Source organism: Alexandromys fortis, unplaced genomic scaffold (genome assembly GCF_014885135.2).
Source record: "Alexandromys fortis isolate MF-2015 unplaced genomic scaffold, M_Fortis_MF-2015_v1.1 scaffold_251, whole genome shotgun sequence".
Classification (NCBI taxonomy): domain Eukaryota; kingdom Metazoa; phylum Chordata; class Mammalia; order Rodentia; family Cricetidae; genus Alexandromys; species Alexandromys fortis.
The window spans coordinates 828,208-839,252 of NW_026068176.1; the positions used below are offsets into that span (position 1 = coordinate 828,208).

Below are 11,045 nucleotides of genomic sequence, written 5' to 3' on the forward strand. Positions count from 1 at the left end.
GGGGAGGATGGGGGTACCTTGGGGAAACAGGATGATTTGGATAAAGGAAGGTTGGATAGGGGAGCAGGGAAGCACAAATCTTAGTTAAGGGAGCCGCCTTAGGGTTGGCAAGAGACTTGAACACAGAGTGGCTCCAAGGAGCCCAAAGCAATGTCCCCAGTTAGTTCCTTGGGAAGCTGAGGATAGGGAACCTGAAATGACCCTATCCTATAGCAATACTGACGAGTATCTTGCATATCACCATAGAATCTTCATCTGGTGATGGATGGAGATAGAAACAGAGACCCACATTGGAGCACCGGACTGGGCTCCCAAGGTCCCAATGAGGAGCAGAAGGAGGGAGAACATGAGCAAGGAAGTCAGGACCGCGAGGGGTGCAACCACCCACTGAGACAGTTGGGCTGATCTATTGGGAGCTCAACAAGGCCAGCTGGACTGGGACTGAAAAAGCATGGAATAAAACTGGACTCTCTGAACATGGTGAACAATGAGGGATGATGAGAAGCCAAGGACAATGGCACGGGGTTTTGACCCTACTTCATGTTCTGGCTTTGTGGGAGCCTAGCCAGTTTGGATGTTTACCTTCCTAGACATGGACGGAGGGGGGGAGGACCTTGGAATTTCCATAGGGCAGGGAACCCTGTCTGCTCTTCTCTGGAGAGGGAGGGGGAGAGGAGTGGGGGGAGGGGGAAAAGGGTGGGAGGAGAGGGAGGGAAATGGGAGGCTGGGAGGAGGTGGAAACTTTTTTTTCTTTTTCTCAATAGGGGGACTTGATTGGGAGAGGGGGAGGGAAAGGGGAGGCGGCTGGGGGTAAGAGACAGAAATCTTTAATAAATAAATTAAGTAATTAAAAAAATTAAAAAAAATCCCTACTTTAAAATTGGTTTAGAAGTCTCTTTTCTCCACCTTGTGTTTTAGAAGAGCAGATTGTAAAAACATCAATTTAACTTGTGCTAAGTGGTCGTTGTTTGCTTATTTTAAACTAAAGACATCTCTGCCATATTTGTTGATCTTCTGCTTTGTCTATTCAAGTCGAATACTGGGTCAAGCTGCTGTGGCTGTCACTGTAGGAAACTAGTTCAAGTCTATATCACTGTCATCATGAAAACGTTCCATTCCCCTGAGCAGTGTTCTTACCCTCTATCACTTCCTGCCTAAATCCAAGTTAAAATCCATGATTTCCATTGGGTTTTAGTGCAGTGTGATTCTACGTGGTCCTTTCCTTTCCATGTCACAGTAGCTGTTCTCAAATACATTAAATAGAGATATGTTCTGCTCTTGACATCTACACACTTACAAAAGCAGCTTCGTACTTTGTTTGGTGTGTTTGTTTTACTATGCTGGCTTACAAAAAGCAGTTCTCATTTCTAAGCATGGTACTTTACAATTTTGAATGCATTACAACATTACATTGGAAAAGTACTGAGCCCCTAAAAATAGCATTATATTTTTAAACAAATGAATGATTTTTTTACTTACACAAGCATAGGCTTTTTTATACTTCCACAAAATAAATATCTCAATTAAATTTTAAGGTTACTCTATTGTGTGCCACAGTGATGAGCTTAGGACAGTTAATACCCGTAGAAGATCCTAACTGTTTAGTGTTATTTACACTGATATGTCCATCATCACCTAATCTGGAAGGTGAACAAACAATATTCAGAATGTGACTGACTTTGTGTCAACAACTGGGAATGGTATAGTTTTAATTAATCACTTACAAAACATATAATGGAACTTAGTCTTGAGTGGGAATTTTCTTCATGCCCCTCTTATGGCCTGCGAAACCTAAAAAGAGGTCAAGATGATAAAGGAGCCCTTGCTAAGGCAGACCTTACGGTAACAAAGGGAAAATGGCAAGTGTACATGGGTAAATTATCAGTAACAGGTTAGCAATTATCTGGTACTGAAATCAAACACTGAAGTCCTAAAACGTCGCTTCTGAAATACTCTTTCTATCCTGAAAGAGAAACTAGAGAAAAGACATGACTCCCTCAGAAAGCAATGACTCGATTCAGGTTGTGACTTTATATTTAAGCACCACTCAAAAAAATGGACATAAAGCAAGTGATTTCCATTTCCCCATCACTATTCCAGCTACACAGCTTCGAGAGTTCTGTTCTCATTACAAAGCACTTTCTCCGTCCTCAGAAAATAAGACGGCCCTGCGACAAACTGGACAGGTGGAATTCTCCAATAACCAGCGGTCAATGCAGTAGACGTGGTACTCATGGGAGCAAGGTAGCTTACGAAGTTTGTCGCCTTCCATATATTCTCTAATACAAACACTACATGTCTTCAATGCATCATTTTCATCAAAACTTCTCATTGCCAAATTATCAATCTGTTCTTTGGTGAGTCCTCTACGTTGTTCGTCATTTTCATTTAAGAAGTAAAAACGAGCCAGATCAAAAAATGATGGAGAGGCATTTTCATCAATGATACCTGGGGCCCTATGTCGGTCTGCTCTCCTGGCACCTGGTGCGAGAATTCGGGTTCCTTCATTCCTGCCTTCAAACATGGCTGACCTACTTCCTGAACTTTGACCATTGGAACTGGAGCCAGGACTGGAGCTGGAGTCAGAACCAGAACGGTTACCACCAGAACTCCCTCTTCTACTCTGTGATTCTATTCTCGCCAGCTCACTAAAACCAATCATTATCTGCCTGAACATTGTTCGAATCTGAACAGATGTAGTGCCACTTGATCTACTATTTACGAATCTACGAATAGGAATCCTGCTAGGATGCACATAGGTTCTCACACCTGCACCTACAGGCTCAGAACGTATAAAGGTGGGCCTCAAACCACGTTCACTATGAGAAGAGATTATGTTGTTTGGGATCTGAGACCCTGAGCGAGACCGAGTTCTGCTAGCTATGCTATCTCTCGGTGGGTATTCTCTCACACGAATTCTTCTGACTTGAAATACGATGGTTGGAGGTCTTTGACCAGATCTTGCAGCTTGACCATTGGTACCTGTGTCCGAAGACCTTGCCCCTTGAGTGGCAGTTCTCGACGCAGAAGCTGCAACAAGACCTCTACCTCGCTCACTTATCAGCTGTCTCAAAATTGCAAGGGTACGTGTTCTAGAACTTCCCTCAGTCTCGTTTACTAAAGGATGTTCAAAAGTCTGAGATGACATGCTATGATGAGATCTTTGTGGAATGTCATTTGCTGGGTGCAGAGGAGACCTACTTCTTTCAGATCTGGCTCTGGTTCTTCGGTGTTCTGGGTACAGGCTTCTTGCCCTCCTCTGACCTCTGGTGGATGGCACTTGGGTCAATGCTTCAGAAGTGCGTTCTGACCCAGATGGTCTGGCAGATGATGTCTCTGAAGAGTTTAGACCTGTTTAAAACAAAGAAGGGGAGCGGGAGAGAAAAGAACTACAATAATTAGGAAATCATATAAATAACATTAAAGAATTTTGCAATTCTGAATGAATTTTACATTCATAGATCTTATGCTGTTTACAACGCTGATTTCTACGTGAAAATAAAAAAAAAATATTCACCACACCATGAGTAACAGCGCTGTTCTAGAAGAAGCTACGAGACTGAAAAGGCTACATGTTTTTTTCTAGTCTATTGTCTAAACAAAATCAAATGACTTAATTGCTAGTTTTGGGGACTAGTGTTTGTATTTTCGTTCCAATTATATTTCTACCAAATTCAGTCTTTATTACTTCATCTAGGGGCCTAGCTTAAGTGCCTTTGAAAATATGAAGTTGCTTTAAAATACAAGAATTTTGTAGTCATAGTAAACATATAAACAAGGCTAATGGTTTATAAGTTCTTGAATAATTGTCAATATCAAGATTTTAAAATATCACGAAAATGAAGATCATATGAAATGAATAGCCTGAACCTGGAGTAACAGCATGCCTGGCAGTGTGTTTACGGACTAATGTACCAGCACCAGCTCCTAGGTTATGGTCAATCTCTGTTTCCTGCAGAGAGGGAGGTACCAGTCCTGAGTTTAGAGCCAGCTTGCTTACTTAGCAGCAGCACTGACCCTCTGAGCCAGTTAATGCTGGGAACTGTGGTGTGTCTTGTAGATCATCAGAATGGCTGGCAGTATAGTTGCCTTCTGCCTGCTAGATACTAAGAGCAAACCCTCTTCAGTTGTGTCAACCAGTGTCTGCAGTCGTTGCTAATCCCCCCATGTGGAACAAAGTTACACCCAGTTTGAAGGCACTAGGGCAGAAAAAAAAATGTTTCCTTTTTGCTGATGAAGCCATACTTATCAATGTGTTCTTTGGTGAATCCTCTACGTTGGTCATCATTCTTATTTAAGAAGAAAATACAAGCCAGACCAAAAAATGACGAAGAGGCATTTTCATCAAATATAACTGGGGCCCTATGTCGGCCTGCTCTCCTGGCACCTGGTGCGAGAATTCGGGTTCCTTCATTCCTGCCTTCAAACATGGCTGACCTACTTCCTGAACTTTGACCATTGGAACTGGAGCCAGGACTGGAGCTGGAGCCAGAACCAGAACGGTTACCACCAGAGCTCCCTCTTCTACTCTGTATTTCTATTCTCGCCAGCTCACTAAAACCAATCATTATCTGCCTTAACATTGTTCGAATCTGAACAGATGTAGTGCCACTTGATCTACTATTTACGAATCTACAAATGGGAATCCCGCTAGTATGCACATAGATTCTCACACCTGCACCTACAGGCTCAGAACGTATAAAGGTGGGCCTAAAACCACGTTCACTATAATAAGAGATTATGTTGTTTGGGATCTGAGACCCTGAGCGAGACCGAGTTCTGCTAGCTATGCTATCTCTCGGTGGGTATTCACTCAGACGAATTCTTCTGACTTGAAATATGATGGTTGGAGGTCTTTGACCAGATCTTGCAGCTTGACCATTGTCCGAAGACCTTGCCCCTTGAGTGGCAGTTCTTGATGCAGAAGCTGCAACAAGACCTCTACCTAGCCCACTTATCGGCTGTCTCAAAATTACATGGGTACGTGTTCTAAAACTTCCCTCAGTCTCGTTTACTAAATGGTGTTCAAAAGTCTGAGATGACATGCTATGATGAGATCTTTGTGGAATGTCATTTGCTGGGTGCACAGGAGACCTACTTCTTTCAGATCTGGCTCTGGTTCTTCGGTGTTCTGGGTACAGGCGTCTCGCCCTCCTCTGACCTCTGGTGGATGGCCCTTGGGTCAATGCTTCAGAAGTGCGTTCTGAGTCAGATGGTCTGGCAGATGATGTCTCTGAAGAGTTTAGACCTGTTTAAAACAAAGAAGGGGAGCGGGAGAGAAAAGAACTACAATAATTAGGAAATCATATAAATAACATTAAAGAATTTTGCAATTCTGAATGAATTTTACATTCATAGATCTTATGCTGTTTACAACGCTGATTTCTACGTGAAAAAAAAAAAAAAAAATATTCACCACAGCATGAGTAACAGCGCTGTTCTAGAAGAAGCTACGAGACTGAAAAGGCTACATGTTTTTTCTAGTCTATTGTCTAAACAAAATCAAATGACTTAATTGCTAGTTTTGGGGACTAGTGTTTGTATTTTCGTTCCAATTATATTTCTACCAAATTCAGTCTTTATTACTTCATCTAGGGGCCTAGCTTAAGTGCCTTTGAAAATATGAAGTTGCTTTAAAATACAAGAATTTTGTAGTCATAGTAAACATATAAACAAGGCTAATGGTTTATAAGTTCTTGAATAATTGTCAATATCAAGATTTTAAAATATCACGAAAATGAAGATCATATGAAATGAATAGCCTGAACCTGGAGTAACAGCATGCCTGGCAGTGTGTTTACGGACTAATGTACCAGCACCAGCTCCTAGGTTATGGTCAATCTCTGTTTCCTGCAGAGAGGGAGGTACCAGTCCTGAGTTTAGAGCCAGCTTGCTTACTTAGCAGCAGCACTGACCCTCTGAGCCAGTTAATGCTGGGAACTGTGGTGTGTTTTGTAGATCATCAGAATGGCTGGCAGTATAGCTGCCCTCTGCCTGCTAGATACTAAGAGCAGACCCTCTTCAGTTGTGTCAACCAGTGTCTGCAGTCGTTGCTAATCCCCCCATGTGGAACAAAGTTACACCCAGTTTGAAGGCACTAGGGCAGGAAGAGCAGTGTTTCCTTTTTTGCTGATGAAGCCATACTTATAAACAAGGAACTAAGTAGTAGGAAATATCAATGGATAATGAAAACCAAGGGGAGGAAATCTCATTTAAATAGACTACTTCTCACTTTGGTCCAGTGAACACAAACTACCCAAAATATGTTGGCGAAAACAGCATGACTTTCTCATTCATACATTAAGAAAATGCCACCTCTCTTTTTATGAACAGTTACTTATCACTAAATTAACTTGTGGCATTTCTGGATAATCTTTGACTAACATTTACTATTATAAATTTCCTATCATTCCATCAACTGCCCACCTCCCAAAGCACAATATACCTCTATTTTCACGTGAGCTATGCGGCAGTGGACCCTCTTTTATTTGCTGTAGTCTTCTGAGCAACTCCTCCTCGGTGCTTTCTCCTGAAAGTTAACAATATTGGCCAAATTACAAATGGAGATCAATCAACAAGTCCGTTTCTGTCTTTTTTCCACGCTCAGGACTCGTTTTGAAGGATTTACCCAGGCTGTCTTCAAACTCAACAACCTCATGCCTCAACCTGTTGTGCAGCTGGGATCACAGGCACAACCACCAGGTCACCTCTGGCTTTGTTATCTGCACTTTAAATTGAATGACTGACTTGCCAGTAACCATACCAGGTAACAGCAAAACCGTTGAGAACTGCAGTTAAGATTAATTCTAAAGTCTGGTATTGTTTGCTCAAAATGCTCCACCTAGTCTTGCTAATGAACCCATCCCCAGGTTGGTGGAAATAGAAATGGGAAGGAAGACGTAGACTGAGTTCTGACTAGGATCAAATGAGACCTTATCTGCGTGAAAGAGAGTGACTAAGGACAAAGTTGTAGTTGTCATTTTCCCCACGACTAACTCTAGGGTTACAGTTGGGACACAGTCAGAGAATAAAGGATGACAAAATAAGATAAGTCTGTCCTAGAGCCTAAAATCCTATTAGTTTATAACTGGATGCATGGCTTGCTAACTAAATTGTTCAGCTCAATTTTATTTAATCCATTTTACTAAAATTTTATATTATGATTGTTCCAATTATTAAAGAATGAAATCAGGCAACAAATAGGGCAGGCAGTAAATGCCATTCAGTATCTCTTGTATTAATATTTTTTTGTTAAAGAAACATATTATAAAACAAGGTACTTCTTAAAAACCTAACAACCTGCATATATAACTTTCCTTAGATGTAGCTTACCTGGGGTGCCCAGCAAATTGTTGTCTCTCATAAGTCTATAGTCTTCTTCGCTCAGGTTATTTACAAATTGATAGAAAGCTTCTTCACGATCCAATCGATCCATTTGACTTCTGCGCCGTGCTGCAGATTGGTCATTTCTTTTACCGTTAGAATCTGAGTTTTCCATCTTGATAAACAAGTGGAGAATTATCTGTCTATTATGACATAGTACTGAAATCCAATAAACTGGATTTTCAGTTTTCTTCACTCCGCTTCAGTGGTCTGGCCCAGGAGCGGACTCGCTGGGCTCCATCGTCGGAGAGCCTCTCTGTTGCTGCCGCCCGCTCTCAAGCCCGCCCCCGAATGCCAGGGAGAGACCCGTCTCTAGCCACTCAGCACGACGCGTTCGGAGACGTAGCTCAAGCAGCCATTATTACCTAACAGTTTGAGTGTTCTTTAAATAAACAGTTTGTTAGTTCTTGGAGAAATTTGTAAAAGGTATTCTGATCATGCTCATGGACAACTCCTCCCCCAGTACCACAGTCACTTTCACACTCTCAACTCTATGCCTCCTTTTTTTTTTTTTAATTTATTAACTCACTGACTCATTTATGCTGTCCATGTACTTCTGGTGTGAGGCCATCCACTGACATACAAGGAAACACGCCCTTATAGAAAACTGACTTACCATCTCACAGAAGTCATCAATTGTCAAAAGATCCTTAACAAAGGGTGGAGCCTGATAAGCTGCTCCTCTACATTCTACAATGTTGGATGGCTTGATCTTATACAGGTCTTATGCAGGCAAACACAGCTCCTATGAATTCGCAAGTACAGAAGTCTTATAGTGTCCAGAAGACATTGATTTGCTCTGGTCTTCCCAAACTTCTGACTCTTGCAGTCCTTCTGCTCCTTATTTCAAGATGATCTCTGACCCTTGGGAACTGGGGGTATGTTATAAATGTACTATTTGTGGCAGAGTATTCCACAGTCACAGTTGTAAAGCAATGGAGTCTTTATTAGTGAATGCATTTTTAAGTTCACTAAAAGTGAATACTTCCTGTTTTGCACATTAATTTAATTAATTGCATAGCAATGTAATATCAGAAAATATTTCCATACATGCTGTGTAATGATTACTTTTCTTTTGTGAAAGTATTCAAAAATATTTTTCTTTTATCTTTTCATATATACAGTATATAATTATTATCTATAGTCATTCTTCTTTGCAGTAGTTCACCAGAAATTCTTACTTATACTTTATGATTATGCAATACCCATTGATCAGCTTTTCTCTATTCTTCTCTACACTTTCGTCAGCTTCTGGCTATCACTATTCTACTATCAACTTCTGTGTAATCAATTATATTAGATTATTTATAACAATGGGACAATGCATTTTTCTGTTTGGCTGATAATTAATATATTGACCCCCACCTTCACCCCCAGTTCCAGCCATATTGTCCCCCTTATAGGATTTTTTTCTTTCAATATTAATTATTTGGATATGTAAGTTGTATCCATTTCATTGCAGCTGTTTTGATTGGGTTGCAATAAAATTGCACAGTAATATAATTTTCTTTAGTTACTATACCCAGTTGAGTGGTTGGTGGATTATATGGTTTCTTATATTAAGTATTTGAGTACATTTTTCATAATGGCTGCTTGATTTTTTCTTTTCCTTACTTCCTTTTTAATTTTTTTTTATTCATTTTACATACCAACCACAGTTCCCCCTCTTACCCCAACTCAGCTCCTATCCACTCCTCTGAAAGGGTAAGGTCTCCCATGGGGAGTCAACAAAGTCTGGCACATTAAATTGAGGTAAAACCAAGCTCCTCCCCACTGCATCAAGGCTGAGCAAGGAATCTCACCATAGAGAATGGGCTTTAAATACCCAGCTCATGCACCAAGAATAGATCTTGATCCCACTGCCAGGGCCCCCACAAATACACCAAGCTACACAATTGTCACCCACATTCAGTCCCATGCAGGATCTACAAGTGTTGGTCTAGAATTCATGAGTTCCCATGAGTATGGTTCAACTGTCTGTAAATTTTGCTGTCATGATCTTGACCATCCCTTGCTCATATAATCCCTCTTGCCTCTCTTCGATTGAAATCCCAGAGCTCAGTCTGGTGCTTGACTGTGGATCTCTACATCAACTTAAATTCCTTACTGGATGAAGGCTCTCTGATGATAGTTAGGGTATTCACTAATCTCATTGCACAGGAAAGTCAGTTCAGGCACCCTCCCCACTATTTCTAGGAGTCTTAGCTGGTATTATCCTTGTGGATTCCTGGGAAATTCCCTAGCCCCAGGTTTCTCCATAACCCTGGCTCCCTCTATCAAGATCTCTCTTTTATTGCTCTCCCACTCCATCTGTCACCTAACTCAGCCATCTCCTTTCTTCATGTTCTCATCACTTATCCACTCCCCTCAACTGCCCTCACTCCAAGTTAACCAGGAGATCTCATCTATTTCCTCACCCAAACATGGGTGATCCATGTTTGTCCTTCTTGGGGTCCTCCTTTCAACCTAGCTTCTCCGGAGCTGTGGATGGTTGTATAGGTATCCTTTTCTTTACATTTAGTATCCACTTATGAGTTAACACATATGTTTGTTTTTCTCAGTCTGAGTTACCTCACTCAGAATGGTCTTTTCAGTTCCATCCATTTGCGAACAAATTTCATGGTGACTTTGTTTTTTTATAACTCAGTAATGCTCCATTGTGTAAATGTACCACATTTTCTTTATCCATTCCTAGGTTGAGGGGAACCTAGGCTGTTCCCAGGTTCTGGCTATTATGAATAATGCTACTATGAGCATAGTCAAGCATGTTTCTCAATTGTATGATTGACCATCCTTTGGGTATATGCCCAAGAGTGGTATTACTGAGTCTTGTGGTAGATTGATTACCAATTCTCTTGAGAGGTAGCTATTCTGATTTCCAAAGTGGCTGTACAAGTTTGCACTCCCACCAGCAGTGGATGAGTGTTCCCATTACCCCACATCCTCTCCAGTATAAGTTGTTATAAATGTCTTCGATCTTGGCCATTCTGACAGGTATAAAATGGTTTCTCAGAGCCATTTTGAGTTGCTTTCTCTGATTACTAAGGATATTGAGCAATTCCTTAAATGTTTTTCAGCTATTTATTCTTTTGTTGAGAGTTCTCTATTTAGATCACCAATTAGACAGTGTCCCAAGATGCAAGGTACCGCTTACACCGATTGAAGGATGAGATGGGTAGACACCAGTGCAAGAATAAATTTAACAACATAAAGAGCAATGTGGCACCACCAGAATCTAGTGGTTCTACAACAGCAAGACATGAACATTCCAACATAGAAGAAACGGAAAAAAAAAAAACCTTATAATCACTTTTGTGAAGATGATAGAAGCCCTTAAAGAGAAAATTAAAGATTCCTTTAAAGAAATCAAGGAAAAGACAAGCAAAAACTTGGAAGTAATCAATAAATCCCTTAAAGAAAGCCAAGAAAACTAAGAAAAATCATCAGAGAAGTGAAGGAAACAGTTTAATAGTGAATAAGCAAAACACAAACCAAAGGTATTCCGGTAATAGAAAATCTGGGTAAACAAACAAGAACTATAGATGCAAGCATACCCAACAGAATGCCAAGAGATGGAGGAAAATCTCTGGCACTAAAGAGATGACAGAGGAAAAAAATTCCTCAGTCAAAGAAAACATTATAGCCGAAAAAGTCATAACACA

At 40.8% G+C, this 11,045-nt stretch overlaps 2 protein-coding genes across 2 annotated transcripts; both read right to left on the minus strand.

Annotated features, from left to right (window-relative positions):
* Positions 1-2,128: 2,128 nt before the first annotated feature.
* On the minus strand, positions 2,129-4,168 carry LOC126492500 (E3 ubiquitin-protein ligase RLIM-like). The gene is made up of 2 exons (XM_050128947.1): positions 4,138-4,168; positions 2,129-3,351 (listed from the first exon to the last, which is right to left on the minus strand). The coding sequence occupies exons 1-2, from the start codon at positions 4,166-4,168 to the stop codon at positions 2,129-2,131; spliced, it is 1,254 nt and encodes a 417-aa protein (XP_049984904.1).
* Positions 4,169-4,199: 31 nt separating this feature from the next.
* On the minus strand, positions 4,200-7,498 carry LOC126492501 (E3 ubiquitin-protein ligase RLIM-like). The gene is made up of 3 exons (XM_050128948.1): positions 7,333-7,498; positions 6,446-6,529; positions 4,200-5,248 (listed from the first exon to the last, which is right to left on the minus strand). Exons 1-3 carry the CDS (start codon positions 7,496-7,498, stop codon positions 4,200-4,202), a joined length of 1,299 nt encoding a protein of 432 aa, XP_049984905.1.
* Positions 7,499-11,045: the final 3,547 nt, after the last annotated feature.